Below are 18171 nucleotides of genomic sequence, written 5' to 3'. Positions count from 1 at the left end.
TTTAAATTTGTTACTCGTCGTTATATCATAATTTTGCTATAAAAACATAACTTCTGTCAATCCAGTAGCGTGAACGCTGTTATACACATTTACTATTAAGCATAAAGGCAAAATCTCACTAAATTCCAAGAGTTCTTGGGAATGCTGGGGACTGTTATATCACACGCATGCGAGCAGCTCTTCACCATGACAACTCGAACCTTTTGTGAACCTCCGGCATGAAAACCAGAGGCTTTCCCTGTTTGGCAAAACGATATGCGAGCTACAAGCATCACCATCGCGCACTCCAGAACAAAGAGCTCGTCTTGTCATGTAACTGAAGGGCGTTTGGACTGTAATATGGTATTAAATAAACATCTGAGGAACGCGCTGCCTTCAAACCGGAGGAATCAACTCTTTATGGCATGGCTTTTGTGCTAAAACAGAGTGAGAGGAGCCTGTCTTGGTGCTCTTGCTATTCTCAATTTAAGTGCACTTTGTTGGCACAAGACCCCTAACTGCGCACTGGACTTTTCTCATCCCTGAACTTCAGTTCTTATTAAAACAATCACATGCTCAACGCTCTCCCACACACACATGCACACAATCAAGCAAATACACCCAACCCCAATCCAAGGCACTGTTATTTCAGTAAACATGGCAGTTTGATTTACTAAGCAAGAAAATGCTTGCATTCTACAGCAAGAGAGAGAAAGAAAGTAAGGATGAGGGGCACAAACGAAGTAACTCTCAGAAAGTGTGAATCTGTCATAATGGCACATTAGCATTTAATTTTGCTCACTTACAGATGATGCGAATTCAAACTATAAGCCCCCATCTCTCTCTGCAATGCAACAATTTATAATTATTCATGTGAAGTGTTGCGCCGCCATATTTTAATAATGACTTGCTAAATGTGTCATCGGTGTTTAGTGCTCGTCTAGACTGTGACAGCAGACAATATGTCCGGTGGGAGGGGCTATTAGGTAACAGATGATGATTGTACCATCACAAGCTACTGAACAAATCAGAGCTAATCATTTAGTGTTAACTAGGAAAATATTTAGGAGGGACAAAGTGCGTCAAATGTACTGTGATTAGTGTACACGTTTTTTCATAAAGGCAGCACTTTATAAGTGATATAATGGTACAAGACCATCTTCATCAAATAGGGAAAGAGAAAAGACTAGATTGTGAAGGTATTCTTTTTAGGTGAATACTGCTGTAAAAGTAGATTATCTGTATGGAAATGAGTGAAAAGCTTGAGAAAAATCTCTGGTCTAGTATTGCAGAGCTGGAGACAGTAACACCAGGCACAAACCCGTCAATAATCCTTAAACTATTGCTTTATACTGATCCTACTGTATGTTACTGATTAATATTTCCCACTGATACTCACACACACACACGCGCATGCACGCAGCTCGTTTGCACACTGTCAGATAAACAAAAGAATATTCTTGCTCCAATCCACCCAAGTCTTCATCTAAAACATGACGTTTGTGTTGCTAAAAAATGGTGGGGTCCAAATCTCAAAGAAAAAAAGTCTGATCAAATGCACACATCCCTGATGAACTACAAGCCTACCTAAAAAAAAACTACACCTTCCATAAGCAATCAAGCACTTTTGACAGCACAAACTCATGACTCAATTGTTTTACGCAGTGGTGTAGTGATTGAACTCAAAAATCATATGCTTACCGAATACAAATAAGATCTAAATACGATCATGGCTGCTATGTACAATTTACATTGTGACAACAGAACTATACGTTTGTGCTGCCAAAAAAACGTTTTCAGTCATATCCGGAGTAACTTACTGTATCTTCCTGTCTAAAATCAGAACAACCCAAAAGAAACTCTCTCGTAAAACTTCGAACAAGAACGAGCACACAGCACGTATTGCAATAGAACAGCTATAGAACAGCAGATAATAAAAGTAGGAGTAATACCAAATACGTTTACGTACAGAGAATATCAAACTGTAGTAGATATGATGATACTTCCCACATAGAATGAAAAAAAGTGCTTTGAAAAACCAAACCAGAGACTGTTGCTCCATTGTGGGTGACTAGTGGAAAAGCAAAATGCTGGATTCTGCTCCGTAAGCAGCCACCACCGTTTCCATCGAACAAACAGTTTGGTGACACAGGCGTCAGATTATTGTTTATACATCAAGAAAGCGAAAAACCTTCCCTTGCTCGGAAGGAAAGCCGTCTCAGAATATGTTAAAACTCATATTTTTAAATCAATTTCTAAACTTCTACTTGTCGAAAGAAAACATTATATCACTTTTATATGAAACTCTGAATGCAACCAAGAACAAACGACTACTACACTATACAGTTGAAATGGAAAATTACAGATGTTGCAGTACCACCTCACACCACTGCAGTTTCAAGGTGTTTCTGCTACTCAAAGTAGCTTATAAAGTCTCTCAAACACACGCACGCCACTGCTGCGTGACGTACAAGACACAAGACGCACGACAGTTGAACGATTCTCGTAGTTTACACGCATTTCTAGTAGAATAACGTACAATTAGTCTTTTTTGTCTGGTCCTAGAAAGGTCACAAATATGAGCAGTGAGGAACGTTGGCCCCAGTGAGCTGAAAGCTAACCCATGTGGAATCAGATGAACACAACATTGCTCTGTCAGAGGTCAGCAGTGTGCTCACGGCAGACACACACATGCCTTGTACAGCTGGCTCAGAGATCTCAGGAGAATGGTGAAGGAGTGTCTTCAGGAAGATGTAAGATAGTAGATGTAAGAAGTAAATAACTGTTCTATATGTAAGTATGTGCAGGAGTGTGTATGTGTGAGTGTGTGTATTTACAGAGTGTGAGAGTGTCTGTGGATGTTGTTGTGTGTGAGGACTATCTCTTCAGTGTTTGCAAGTGTGCACACAGCAGAATCTATGTTCATGTGGCAGCTCTTTCACCAGTTCATAATGCAGTTTCTGTTGAGGGTCATAAAGTAGACTTGACTGCTGCCACCAGAACGCACTGATGCAAAAAACACCTGAAAGAAAAAAAAGGTTAGTGTAAAGTGGATAAGCTTAATGAGAAGATCATTTTTGTGTAATTCTATTAAACTGATATTGTAGTAAATATAATTAAAAAAAATAATTTTACTTATTACCTTAATGACCAAAATGCAATATTTACCCTTGTCCGGAAGATGTAAGATAGTAGATGTAAGAAGTAAATAACTGTTCTATATGTAAGTATGTGCAGGAGTGTGTATGTGTGAGTGTGTGTATTTACAGAGTGTGAGAGTGTCTGTGGATGTTGTTGTGTGTGAGGACTATCTCTTCAGTGTTTGCAAGTGTGCACACAGCAGAATCTATGTTCATGTGGCAGCTCTTTCACCAGTTCATAATGCAGTTTCTGTTGAGGGTCATAAAGTAGACTTGACTGCTGCCACCAGAACGCACTGATGCAAAAAACACCTGAAAGAAAAAAAAGGTTAGTGTAAAGTGGATAAGCTTAATGAGAAGATCATTTTTGTGTAATTCTATTAAATTGATATTGTAGTAAATATAATAAAAAAAAAAAATTTTACTTATTACCTTAATGACCAAAATGCAATATTTACCTTTGTCCCAAATTTTGTATACAACCCTGTTTATTAAAAAAATTTAACATTCCTCAATTTTGACACGCTTTAGGTAACATAATTTGTTCTCTACGGGACAATCTCATTCCATTTTCTCAATCTTACTTTCCTGTAGCTCAAACAATAGAGGTAGCTACCAAAGGTCACAGGTTTGATTTCCAGGGAAAGAATGAATGACAAAATATAAATGTGTTTCTTAAATGCAACTTAAGTCGCTTTGGAGCCAAATGCATAAGCGTGGAGACAATGCAAAATAAATGCAAATAAAATAAAGTGCAAGTTGTTGCAATAAAATCTTAACATTTTAATGCTACTAAAATACTTAGAAATTTTATTTATTTTTATTGCAGTAACTGGCCCCTTATTTATTGTTGTGCAAAAATAATGTAAATATAATTTTTTTTTTAAATATACATTTTAAACTCTATTTAATTCCATATTGATAACACTTTAGTATAGGGACCAATTCCCACTATTAACTAGTTGATTATTAGCATGCCTCTTCTTAACACATTGGCTGTTTATTAGTACTTATAAAACACATATTCTGCATGACAATATTCTACAAACATATTGGCTGTTTATTAGTACTCATAAAGCACATAATCTACACGACCATAGACTACATACCTAAACTTACCAACTACCGCACTATTAGCAGTAAATTAGGAGTTGAGGCAAAAGTCGTAGTTAATGGTTTGTTAATAGCAAGAATTGGACCTTAAAATAAAGTGTGACCTCCATATTTTGGCAGCAGAATTGCAAAACTTGCAGACATCATAGAACTTGAACAGAATCTAAAAAACTTTTGTCTAAAACAACTGTAACTTTATTTTCTCCACCTGAGGTTTAGTTATGTATCCATTCTAGTATCTACTTTTCTTTTGGAAAAAAAAGGAAGCCCTATTTGTGTGAAGTGCCGCATGTGTCTGTGTGTGTGTGTGTCTGTGAAAACTGATCACCTTGTCATTTCTTTCACATAGGAACTTAAGCCTCTGAGCTCTCTTGTGCATGAAGACTCCATCCAGGTGTCCCGTCTCAACAGAACGGATCTCTATGGCTTTCTCTCCCCAGCCCATAATCTGATTAGAGCAGATGTGGGCTACACACAAAATACAAAGACATAAGAATATTTTTTCATTCACTTTATAAATACTATCTCTAATGCACATGCGCAACAAAAATATCTACTGGAACAACACAATCCTCTCCTGCTTAATTCAAGCTAATGTGCTTTATTCCAGAAAAGACTATCATTTTAACCAATTTTGCAATTCTGCAAAAAGAATATGAGAGCACAGTACACGTGTGTGTGTGTGTGTGTGTGTGCATACTTACCCACAGAAGTGGGCATTTCTCCCCACTGCAGCACCACATCTTTAATGATACGCCCATACGTGTTGACGTAAACACCCTCATCCTCATAACACAACAGCATCTCCATCCCATCTGAATTGGGCAGGAATACGATGGCGTGAGGAGTCACCTGTGACTGGATCTACAGACAGATAGATGCACAGAGAGGGAGTCAAAGAGAGGACAAGAGGTCCAAGGAGATTTATCTTTCTAAAGGGGCTATAAAACTTTTCTCTTCATTTTCCAATTGACCCACACATCACTGATCGCTCCCATGTGATCCAGTGTATTCTTGTGAAAAAATCTTCACATGACAGCTTAACTCACGTGTACAGGAATGTAGATGTCATAGTTGTTTCCAGAGTCAACATCAATGGCATGGAAGCCAGCACTTGACCCATAGATGACCTTTAACCTCTGACCCTCTTCCACCGTGAGGTCAACCAACAGAGGCCTATGTGGCAGGTCTCCAAATGACTGAGAAGAAATACAAATAAGCAAGAGTATGAAACTATAGCACATTACAAAGATTATGTGGAATGATAACGTGAACACCTATCCCAACAATTAGATAATGAGCTTGTCACATTTGCTGTATTATTATAAAGGAAGTGATGTAAAGAAGCATACTTGTCTCAAACTATTTGGTAATTGGCTACTTTCTATTACCTTTAACAGAGTAAATCATTATTTATTACTTACACTACCTTTCACAAGTTTGGTCCTTTTTTGTTGGTTTTGAAACTTCATATGCTCTTTTCTTATACAGTAAAAACAGTAATACTGTGAAATATTATTAGAATTTAAAAGAAGTGTTTTCTATTTGAATATATTTTGAAATGTGACTTATTCCTGTGATGGCTATAGCTTCTGTTGTCATTACTCCTGTCTTCAGTATCACATGATCCTTCATTCATTCTAAAATGCTGAATTAGTGCTCAAGAAACATTTCTTATTATCAATGTTTTAAAAAAACAGCTGTGCTGCTTTTTTGATGAATAGAAAGTTATTTATTTGAAATCAAAATCTTTTGTAACATTTTCAATGTTTTTACTATCGAGCTTAATTTAATGTGTCCTTTCTGAATAATTACCTTTAACAGAGTAAATCATTATTTATTACTTACACTACCTTTCACAAGTTTGGTCCTTTTTTGTTGGTTTTGAAACTTCATATGCTCTTTTCTTATACAGTAAAAACAGTAATACTGTGAAATATTATTAGAATTTAAAAGAAGTGTTTTCTATTTGAATATATTTTGAAATGTGACTTATTCCTGTGATGGCTATAGCTTCTGTTGTCATTACTCCTGTCTTCAGTATCACATGATCCTTCATTCATTCTAAAATGCTGAATTAGTGCTCAAGAAACATTTCTTATTATCAATGTTTTAAAAAAACAGCTGTGCTGCTTCATTTTTGTGAAAACTGTGATACATTTTTTCAGGATTTTTTGATGAATAGAAAGTTATTTATTTGAAATCAAAATCTTTTGTAACATTTTCAATGTTTTTACTGTCGAGCTTAATTTAATGTGTCCTTTCTGAATAAAAGTATTAATTTCTTAAAAAACACCCCAACTGACCCAAACTTCTGAACTTTTTTTAAATTTTGGAATATCCAGTAATCCTCATGTAAGCTGTGTACATAATAAATAAAACAATACAACTCATGTCTCTACCTTGAAGGCCATGAATTTGTGGTAAGGTTTGGGAGCCCAGGCGTAAACCTCCACCGCATTCTTCAGAGCGATAACCAGAAACTTAATCCTTTCATATTTCACTGGGAAAATAAACAAAAACATTCACAACAAAGGTGATACATGACATGAAGTACTTTGGAAGAGTTAGAGCCCAAAGTCAAAATAGTTTGCTTGAGGTCTTTTGAACTACTGTAGCTAAATGTTCCTAGCCAGTAGTAGTGTAAACTTTCACCACTTTCTTGTAGCCTTTAATTTGTGCATAATTAAGCACTTTATACATGCACACTTACCAACTTTGTAGTGCACACAACCCTCCATTTCTCCCACAGTGGTCCAGCCCTGTTTCTTCTCCACCTCTGGGTCATTATGGAGGATTTTATTCCTCAGCCAGGCAAGATAATACACACGCACCTTATTCTTCTTGCCTGAGAGAAAGATAATAAATATGAACGGCCTGCATGTATTTGTCCTGACAGTGATGAGAAGATGGATACTTGTAAATTGATGATTAGGCCTGTGTGTAACCTGATATAGTGATGAGGAGGTTCAGTCCCTCCAGAACGTCCATCTGTTGAAACCTGCGTGAGTTGATCAATGGATAAACTTTCCCCTGGCCGCTTCGATCCAGCAGCTTCAGACCGTTCTCTGTCCCTACCAGCAGATTCACACCTGACAGAACAAACACCGCTATTACACACACACACACATATACAAAGACCCTCACAATATAAACACAGTGTTAGGGGAGCTATTCTGAAAATAAAGTTTGTCAAGCTTCAGGCTCCTCTGTAGGAGTAGCAGAAAAAATAAAAAAAATATTGAATTTAACAGGCCCTCAAATGTTTGGAGCTAAGAAACGGGACCTTACGCCACGATATTCCAACACTACAATGATTTTGGTCATATTTTATGCACTTTGGCCAGAGGGTGGCACTGCCACCAAACTAGTCTTGAATGTTCAGGGAATTAAGGCAATGATGATAGAAAGTTCATGTCAGTACATCTAAGTGTAGCACAGATACAGCCACTCTTCCTGTCTCAATTCATATCGTGCCAAATACTTTAAATAACCTGACTGCCAAGTGACAGGCCGATGACAGCAGGACAAGTTTGGAAAAGAGGAAACTCAAAAAGGCAGAAAATTGAGGTCAGAAATCACTTGTTGCACTGGCATGGCCCAATGAATCAGTGGAAAGGTTTTGTTTCTAGGACACTTGCTTCAAAAGTTATTAGCTAAAATGTGCTAATAAAATTTGAACATTTGGTAGTACTGGAGAGTTGAAATTAACACCGGGGACACTGAGACCAGTTCTTATCATTGGGCCAAATTTCACACATTTCATACAAAAATTACACTAAAATGACCCAAAATGGCCCAATGCTATTGAAATCAGGGAAATTTTAGAAGAGTGCTCTCGATTCGCTAACCTAACCATGTCTCTGCTTTGTGCGCTAACTTAAGTTGTTAGCAGCTCGCACAACATCAGGTCTACATGTGCTCAAACTGTGGTACTGAACTCATCTACCACATAATCTAACGTGTTTTGTCACACTACACCACTGATTGTTAGAAAAGTCAGCTGGGATTCCGTCATGAAATATGTAGTTAGTATCAGTAACATGGGCAAGCTCACACACACACACACACACACCTACACAAAGCGCTCTTGTTCATCTCTTACCCCAGAGAGCAGCACAGAGGATCTCAGAGTTGAATCTCTTCTTGTATTTGCGGATTTCAGGAGAGTCACTAACTGGACGAGTGTTGGTGGGATTGACATTGACCATGGAGCCTTTCCTCACCTCCAGCTTCAGTTGCTCAAAGCGAGAGCCCACACCTACAACACCCACAAACAACATAAGCTAAGAACCGAGAGAAACAGCATTGAGTGACTGAGTCATCTGTCAACAGTACCTTAAAGGGGACATCAGATGCAAAATTCACTTTTACACGGTGTTTGAACATAAATTTGTGCTGGCAGTGTGTGTACACAACCAACATATAATGATAAAAGAAAAACACCCAGTGCTTTTTTTTTTTTAATCCCCTCAAAGCATAAGCACTGTCTCAGATTTTAGCACAGACCCGCCCTGAGTGAGCCGTCATTAGTCCACCATTGTTTCGATGCCGGAGCAGGGGTAAACAAGAATGTCTCCTAAGTGATTGAGGTGTTGTTGGATGTAACAATGAACATAGCAGTCGTCATTTACTCCTGACATCTGAGCCGCTGAAGACGCATTGGATTACGTTTGTTTTTGAAGGGAATGCGCACCCTGATCTACCTAAATGTGTTTATGTTCACGCGAATCATTCATGATCCAGCTTCACCTACAGAAGAAGCGAGTATAAGATTTTATTTTATGTATCTTTGCAAATCGCCTTTCCTATTAATGTGCTAGTTCCATGGCTAAATGCAGCTAAAGTTTACAGTCTCCGAGAACTGCTCATCACCCCCATGGAAGAGAGGGGCGGGGTGAGCAGAGCTCATTAGCATTTAAAGGGACATGCACCAAAACAGGTCGCTGTGAACAGAGCTGTTTTTGACCAGGTAAAAAGGATGTCGTTTTACACTACCATTGAGAAATTTTAACCAAAGTATGTTATAGACTTTTCATGAAGACCCTAAAGAATCATATCAACTTGTGGAAAATGGGCATCTGATGTCCCCTTTAACAACAATGAAGCAACGATCGCAGACCTACACTGCAAAAACATTTTCTCAATCATTTTTTTTAAACAATTTCTTAATTTTTTGTCTTGTTTTCCTTTAAAAAAATATATGGATCCTTAAAACGAGAAGTCTTATCTTACAAAATTTTGTTTCTCAAGTATATTTATTACGTGTATTTTTTAATTAGAAAACAAGACCAAAATACTGATCATTATTCTCATGTTTTTCCAATGTATTAAATCTGTGAACAAACACTACCATTTCAAAGTTTGGGGTCAGTAAGACTGACAAAAAAATAAATAAAAAAAGAACAAATTAAAAAAATATATCAAATATTACAAATCACAACACTTTTTATCATTGACATTCATAAGAAATGTTACTTGAGCAGCAAATCTGCATATCAGGATGACTTCTGAAGGATCATGTGACACTGAAGACTGAAGTAATGGCTGCTGAACATTCAGCTTTGCCATCACAGAAATAAATTGCATTTTAAAATATAATAAAATAGAAAGCATTGTAATATTTCACAATGCTACTGTTTTTAATATATTGTTGATTAAATACATGTAGCTTGGGTGAGAATAAGACACTTCTTTCAAAGTCTTACCTACCCCAAACCACTGAACGGATGTGTATCGTAAACAAAGACCCAGTAACTGTCAGACAATTTAATACCATACCTCCAACAGACATGTTATCGCCTGTGCCCCCTGATGGTTGGTACATACCAAGGTCCACAAAGGTAGTAAAAGAGGACTTTCCAGAGGCCTTCACCAATCCCCTGGACTGATACTGAAATTGATTGCATCATCGGAGTTAACCAATGAACTACACACATTGGGCAATATATTTGTTAATGACTCAAAGAAAGAAAATATGATGTAATTATATAGATGGAGAGAATGAAGCTTTAAAAGTTAGGTGGGCAGAGAGCTCACATCATAGGCAGAGTCTTTCCCAGGGGAAGAGTGGGAGGCAGAGTCTGTGGGAGAGTGGGAGGGCTGAACCACATCAGGCAGGTTGGTGTATCCATTATGACTACGCTTCTCTGGAGTCTGCCAGAAACAAACACATATTTGTACTGGAAAAAAGCAGTGAATTCATTATCAATACTGCTAATACAGTGCTTATTCCCCCTTTTTTCATGTTTTTACATTTTTCGTTTGATAAAATAACATTAACATGGTTATAGAGCATGATCAATAACTTATATATTATTATTATTTTCAAACTGATTAATTTTGATCAAATACTTGAAATTGTTTTAGTAAACACTGCTATTTCCCATTATTTATTATCTTTAAATTAAATCTCATGATTACATGCCAGCCACTCTGCTCTCTAAGATATCAGCAACAGGGATTTCTATATATATATACACATTTTGAGTACATCCAGCTGTCCTCCTAATTGAAATAGTTAAGCATACCAAACTAGAAAATATGTATATGGATAGAACCACATACATATTTTCTATCCATATACATATTCTCTAGTTTGGTATGCTTAACTATTTCAATTAGGAGGACAGCTGGATGTTCTCAAAATGTAGGGTAAAGATCTGAAACCTGAATACGCATTACATTATAAAGATATTTAGTCGTCATAATGTAGAAAAAAAAAAACAGTATACACATACAAAAACACACACAAACATCCTACCCTCTGTACAAGCATGGTTTGGTCTCCATATCCTCCGGCACGTTCTTCATCTCCTCCTTCACCTTCCTCCTCCTCATGGACCACCATAGTGTTAACGGAGTCAGAATCTGCATCACGTGGGCTGATAAAGACATCGAAAGAAAAATGTGAAAAATTAAACCAAAAAATTACGGTGAAATATTCACACATCATTGTCTCATACCGGTCAGTAGGACTTTCCTCTTCTGCTCCCTCTCCACTCTCACTCTCTTCACTGCTCTCACTGCTTTCTGAGGAAGAGGAGTAATCATTAGCCTTCACCGGGGGTCGCGGCTGCTCCTCTGCCCGCTCCTTAGAATACAGACCGTGGTCCTGACACATTCACACGAGGAAGAAATCAACAGGCAATTGAGAAACACATCATCACGTGCCACATATCTGTAGTCATCATTACGTTCACATTGGATCTCTCCAGATTGAATCAGACCATAAGATTTTAATCATGCATTCTGTCTTTTAAAAGCTATCTAAGAGTTTGGAGGGTGTTGTGTGGGTGTGGGCATGGGATCTTGGTTGGGGAGGGTATATGTGGTCACACAAAGACCATGAGCGTGGGACTGTCCTTCTACAGATGCTGGTGGTTGTGGACTGGTGTGCAGGTGAAATCAACAGGAAAACAGACTTCTGAGGAGAGACGAGAGATGCTAAAGAATGGTCCAAGATGTACATAATGCATCCTGTGTGAATGTCTCTTCAAGGAACAGTTCACCCAAAAATGAATGCTTGCTTTCTTTGGTGAAGACAAAAAATGATATTTTAGAGGATGTTTCAACTGTTCTTTGTCCATAGAATCAAAGTCAATGGGGTCATTATTGCATTATTCAGAAAATATACATTACCGTTCAAAAGTTTGGTCTCTTATGCTCACTTTATGCTAAGCTTAATTTATTTGCAAAAATACAGTAAAAACAGTGATATTGTGAAAGATTATCCCAAATTAACATAACTTTAATTTGAATATTAAAATATTTAAAAGGTAATTTATGTGAAGGCAAAGCTGTCCCAGTCTGTAGTGTCACATGATCCTTCAGAAATAATTCAAATATACTGAGTTACTGCTCAAAAAAAATTATAATGATAAATTTACTGCAGAAATTCAAAACAGTCTGTAACATTATACAAGGCTTTACTGTCACTTTTGATCAATTTAATGCATCTTTGCTTAATAAAAGAATAAAAAATAAAAAAAAGACATGCTGAACCCAAAATTCGGAACGGTAGTATGCAGTATATGTGATTAATTGTGATTCACTTGATTAATTCGTCAGCATATCACGCACGTACTGTAATTAATTCGATTGACAGCTTTTATATTTTTATATCTTAAATATCATGTGATTTATACAGGGATTACCCAGAATTAAATTTTTATGATTCATTACTTTCAACATGTAATGGGAAAACACAATGCTGATTTGACATTTAGCCTCATCCACATGAACATCATCACGAGACGATGTAATCATGCAAGAACACAGACCGACATCATGCTGATACACAGATACGAGCACTGACCTCTCCTATTGCTCTCTTATAGCTCTGAGGGCAGGAAGAGGGAGGAAAAGAGATAGATGAGAGGAGAGAGGGGTGAGAAGGATAAAGGGAGAGGAGGAAAATGTAAGGAACAGAGGTTAGTGTTTAGAGGAGGGCTGAGTGTGTTCATTCTATACCAGACACGGGCGAATGATTTTGGACTCTATGTGCATGAGTGTGTGTATTTACATGCTACTCTTATGTTTATGTGAATGTGTGTGTCTGCATCTCACCGCTGGTCTGCTGGGTCTGGATGAGGTTCGGGATTCTCCTGGTTTGTGTCGGCCGTCATGAGAAAGGGTGGGGGAGGAATCCATCTTCGATGAGCCTGAAATAAACCCGCAACAACATTACATACATTTCATTTTTAAGAGTGTAGGGTTTGTCTGCAGCAATTAGAAAGATTCCAAAAAGGGGTTCTCACCACAGAACAACCATTTTGGGTTCTCCAAAGAACCTTTCATCAATACTTCTTAAAAGACTCATTATTTTCTTAGTCCGAAAAACATTTCAATAATTTAAAGAACCCTTTTCCACTAAAAATGACCTTTTGTGTAATGGAAAGGTTCCATGGATGTTAAAGGTTCTTCATAGAACCATAGATGCAAATAAAGAACCTTTATTTTTAACAGTATATCCAAAAAATTAACTTTTCCTAATTATTATTTATGAATCATTGTTTTAAATTGTGTATGTCCCCAGGTGTCCCCAAAGAGGGGTTTAGCTATCTTTCTCTATGAGTTAATGATATTTTCGATCTGCTAACACAAGTTTTTTTCTGTATTTTCTGTATAGTCCCACCAGGATTTCACGTACAATTACCTGTAAATATTTTTGAACATAATCACTGAAATCGTGGTCCTTGTACTCCATGCACAAGGCACTGGAGGACAGGTGAACATTGTGTTTTGGCTCTGAATTATGTTTTTTTTTGATTAGCTAATATTGTTTTTCCCACTCTCAAGTTAACATTTTCAACAAAAACGCATGCTGATGCAAATAAATAAAAAGAGTTTGCTTGATTTCACATTAAATTCCATGATTGAAAAATCACAAAATCATGGAGGGTCTGACTAAGAAATTATTTAGTATGGTAATTAAGCTGTTGTCCCCGCAACATAGGTCATTTCAGGTTGTACTACCCTTGCGGGGCGATGTGGCGCCACAGTGTTTGCAAAACCTGATCTACACAATACTCACTGAGTATGCGGTGTCGTTCTAGAGAGCCGGTCTGTGGCAGGTTGGACATGATGCTCATGCTATCTCCTCTCTCCCAGCGCTCATTGCGACTCAGATCAGGATTACTGACACAGAGAGAACACACATTACAGGAGTCAGTGCAGTCAAATGATTTGTGTAACAGCTGGATGTGTGTGTGTATGTATGTTACCTTGCTCGAACTGGGTGTCTGATGCCGGAGGAGAGCTTTGTGTTCAGTGCAGTGGCTATGGAGGCTGTTCTCTGGGGAATCTAAAAGAGAGACAAGGGGTGAGGAATTATTGGAAAACTGTACATTAATGTGTGATATATGCAACCACTGATTACACTGGTCTATTTTGACATGCTGTTTTAGTGCCCAATCCTGATGAGTTCTACAAAACCTGTATGATTATTTTGTCTTACTTTAGGAGGTTGTTCAATCTCAGGAAGACGGATCCAGGGTCCCCGGTCATCTCTCATTGGCCGAGTCTGAGGGGCAGGGGTCTCTGAGGTGGGGTCAGAGTTTTGACGGACTAGTTCTCTGGAGTGTAGAGGACGAGGTGTGGGTGTGGGAGAGGGATCCTGGGTGGGGAAGGCGGACATGGTCTTAGTGGGCTGATCGCAAAGAGACTGAGAGCGAGGGACAGGAGCGGCGTACGGTTTTAACGGCACCAGGTGGGCCATCTGGAACTATGGCAGATGAACGAACAGGAGTGGAGACGAGACAGAAAGTAGTATGTCAACATAAGAAAAAAGTGGGAGAGTGAAATGTTTTTTGTTTTTGTTTTTTTGAGGAGACAGATAAGTCAGGATGTTTTTACAAAAGGGGTTTAGATGAGTGGAAATCAGTAAAGCAGTTGTGCAGAAATGGAAACAGGATTGTGTCATGCAAAGAAAGGAAACAGGCCACCAGGGTTGGGTAGCAGAGAAAGGTAGAAGATCCAGCGCAGGATATGCAAGTGAAGAGGAAGTTCCCGAAAATGATGGAGGATTACAGAGGAAGCAAGTGGGCCCCACAGGAAAGAAAGAGAAGAAAAAAAGAAAGTCATTAAACAGAGAGAGTAAAGAGTTAGCCAGAGCATGCAGCATTTAAGGACAGAAATGATGGTATCCTCCTTCTGATTATTATCCTTTCAAAAGTTTAAGGTCAGTTTTTATTATTATTTAATATTATTTTAAACAAAAAAACACTCTGAATTGTACTTGAATTGACAGCCCTAATAATTTTATCACTGTTTTGGAGGTATGACTACTGAGTTTACCAAACTGAAATTTTACTGATTTACAAAGGGGGGAAAAAAAGACAGGTTGCACACCTTTCCCTGCCCACCCTGTGGTTCCACAGGTCTCTGCATAGGTGGGGTCTGTGCAGCTCCTGATTGGCTGATTGATTCTGAACGGGACTGGATATTGGTGTCAGACACTGTAGTGCAGATTTTAGGAGAGCCCTGTCTGTTCAGTTTACTGCGCTCCTCAACCTGAGAAACCAAACGTAAGAGTTTATATTCTGACAGTTCAGTTCAGAGAGCTACTGTCCTCAGCAGGTTGCAAGTGTACCTCTCTAGCCCAGGCTGGTTTGTTGTTCTCTAGGTTCTTGCTGTAGTGGTACATCTGTGGTTTCTTGTCTTGTTGCTGCTGTTGCTGCTGCAGTGAGACGAGGTATGCATGCTCCTGCTGCAGCTGTCTCTGAAGTCTTTCTGACTGTCTCTGCTCCTCCAGCTGTTTACGCTTATACTCCTACACACATATGAACAAACAATGAATACCTTTTTTTACATAATTTATTTTAACGCTTTCATTGCAAAGTCATTAACATAGTTAAATAATTATTTACAAGGTACAAGGTCATATACTACTTGCATATACATATACATTTTAAGTTTACTTATTGCTTTATTTTAATTTGGGAGGGTCAATGAAACATTTAGCTCAACTTGGGCTTCTTAGCTAATTATTTACAAGGTACAAGGTCATATACTACTTGCATATACATAGACATTTTAAGTTTACTTATTGCTTTATTTTAATTTGGGAGGGTCAATGAAACATTTAGCTCAACTTGGGCTTCTTAGCTTTTTAACTTTAGTTAACTTTAATTTAATACTGTATTTCCCTTCAATGCATATTTTCTTAAAATAATTGAAGACTCCTGTTCCAAAACATTTAAAGGGATAGTTCACCCAAAAATGACAATTTTGTCATTAATTACTCGCCCCCATGTCGATCAAAACCCGTAACACCTTCGTTCATCTTCGGAACACAAATTAAGATATTTTTTGATGCATTCTGAGAGCTCTCTGACCCTCCCATAGACAGTAATGTAATTAATACGATCAACGTCCAGAAACGTAGCAAGGAAATCGGTAAAATAATCCATATGACATCAGGGGTTCGACCGTAATTTTACGAAGCTACAAGAATACTTTTTGCACGCAAAGAAAACAAAAATAACGACTTTATTCATTAATTTGGGAGGGTTAATGAAACATTTAGCTCAACTTGGGCTTCTTAGCTTTTTAACTTTAGTTAACTTTAATTTAATACTGTATTTCCCTTCAATGCATATTTTCTTAAAATAATTGAAGACTCCTGTTCCAAAACATTTAAAGGGATAGTTCACCCAAAAATGACAATTTTGTCATTAATTACTCGCCCCCATGTCGATCAAAACCCGTAACACCTTCGTTCATCTTCGGAACACAAATTAAGATATTTTTTGATGCATTCTGAGAGCTCTCTGACCCTCCCATAGACAGTAATGTAATTAATACGATCAACGTCCAGAAACGTAGCAAGGAAATCGGTAAAATAATCCATGTGACATCAGGGGTTCAACCGTAATTTTACGAAGCTACGAGATTACTTTTTGTACGCAAATAAAATAAAAATAACGACTTTATTCAACAATTCGTCTCCTCCGCGTCTCCCTAGCACCATTTTGGAGAGTATCCACTGAACGCAAACAGCATATTCTGTTCTGTGTCAGACGCACCACACGGATACATTGTTTTCATTCAAATCAAAGCGTAAATAAACGTAGAAAACGTATCAGTGGATACTCTCCAAAATGGCGCTAGAATGACAGAATTTTCATTTTTGGGTGAGCTATCCCTTTAAAAACAATCTGTTCCAAATTCCCTACTCTGATACCAGCAGTCGTTTGATAATTAAAACACTATTTAGGAGTCCCGTAACATGAGTCAAAACTGGCTGAGGACTGACAAGACCACAGCAAAGAAACAGAGGTAAGCTTGGTGAGGATAAGAGACTTTCAAATATAGTCAACATTTTTAAACTGTAGTACATGTTCAGTACCATATTAAATGTACTTTCATACTTGAATTTAATGCTTTCATTGCAAAGTCATTAACATTTAAATAGCTATTTACAAAGTACAAGATCATTTGTACGTTCCATTTAATGTTTACTTACAGCTTTATTTTAATTTGGGAGGGTCAATGAAACATTATGCTCAACTTGGGCTTCTTAACTTTAGCTAACTTCAACTTAATATTGTATTTTTCTTTGATGCATATTTTCATAAAAATTAGCTTGTGAGCAAACAATAACTGAAGACCCCTGCTCCAAAACATTCAAAAACAATCTGTTCCAAATTTCCCACTCTGCTACCAGGAGTCGCCTGATCATTAAAGCACTATCTAGGGGTCCTGTAACATGAGACGCATCAAAACTGGTTGAGGACTGACATGACCAGAGCAAAGAAACAGAGGGAAGAGAAAGAAAGAAAGGTGTGTGTTACCATTAGCAATGCCTGCTCCTGCAGTAATTGCTGCTGCAGTATCTCTAACTGCCGCTGCTCTTCCTCCAGCTTATGTCTTATAAACTCCTATAGAGTGAGAGAAATGGGGAGCAGTGGAGGAGGAGGAGGAAGAGACGGATCAGAATAGACTCAAAAGGATAGAATAAAAAGATATTTGAAAGAGTGGACAGATACACCTGTATGTGTGCAGCCTCTGAAGAAAGAGGCAGACATTTTAAAGAAGTGTTTCTGATGGGCTTTTTAAAATGGCTGAAGACACGGAGTGAAGAGATTTGTTCCACGTGCTTCATTCACCTACCGCGGTAGAGCCGTAACATCACACCGCTTTATAATCTTAAAATGGCGCACAGCGAGTGTTTACAAGTGGTTCCTGTCACTCCGAGGAATGTGTTGCGTATGCGGTTGTTTTTAAGCAGGACAACTGAAGGAAGTGTGATGTGAGGCATGTACATGTGAGGTCGTTTTGAAGAGTGTGTCCTGTGGCACACTGTGCACTAATTCATGCTGATTGGTCTTTTGTGTTTCTGTCAGTTTGAATTGTATTGAATGTAGGGCTGCACACAGCTCACCCACACACACACAGACACACACACACACACACACAAACACACACAAACACACAC

The 18171-nt window shown here is 38.0% G+C and overlaps 1 protein-coding gene across 1 annotated transcript in view; it reads right to left on the bottom strand.

Annotated features, from left to right (window-relative positions):
* Positions 1-3172: 3172 nt before the first annotated feature.
* LOC107663366 (misshapen-like kinase 1) overlaps positions 3173-18171 on the bottom strand; it is a 49820-nt gene continuing 34821 nt past the window's right edge. The window contains exons 12-31 of the mRNA XM_016453576.1: positions 17528-17614; positions 15325-15504; positions 15084-15245; positions 14191-14457; positions 13958-14037; positions 13768-13871; positions 12801-12895; positions 12550-12573; positions 11198-11346; positions 10996-11116; positions 10272-10388; positions 10014-10125; positions 8338-8493; positions 7181-7324; positions 6946-7080; positions 6635-6735; positions 5282-5431; positions 4937-5096; positions 4561-4700; positions 3173-3431 (exon numbers count right to left, since the gene is read on the bottom strand). Coding sequence (XP_016309062.1) covers positions 3348-3431; positions 4561-4700; positions 4937-5096; positions 5282-5431; positions 6635-6735; positions 6946-7080; positions 7181-7324; positions 8338-8493; positions 10014-10125; positions 10272-10388; positions 10996-11116; positions 11198-11346; positions 12550-12573; positions 12801-12895; positions 13768-13871; positions 13958-14037; positions 14191-14457; positions 15084-15245; positions 15325-15504; positions 17528-17614 — 2568 coding nt within the window. The 3' untranslated portion in view covers positions 3173-3347. The remainder of the gene's footprint in view (positions 3432-4560; positions 4701-4936; positions 5097-5281; positions 5432-6634; positions 6736-6945; positions 7081-7180; positions 7325-8337; positions 8494-10013; positions 10126-10271; positions 10389-10995; positions 11117-11197; positions 11347-12549; positions 12574-12800; positions 12896-13767; positions 13872-13957; positions 14038-14190; positions 14458-15083; positions 15246-15324; positions 15505-17527; positions 17615-18171) is intronic.

This window comes from Sinocyclocheilus anshuiensis, unplaced genomic scaffold (assembly GCF_001515605.1).
Source record: "Sinocyclocheilus anshuiensis isolate Anshui unplaced genomic scaffold, SAMN03320099.WGS_v1.1 scaffold1531, whole genome shotgun sequence".
In the NCBI taxonomy this organism is placed as follows: Eukaryota; Metazoa; Chordata; class Actinopteri; order Cypriniformes; family Cyprinidae; genus Sinocyclocheilus; species Sinocyclocheilus anshuiensis.
The sequence above is the reverse complement of the archived record's forward strand: the minus strand, read 5'-3'. Positions and strand labels throughout refer to the sequence as shown.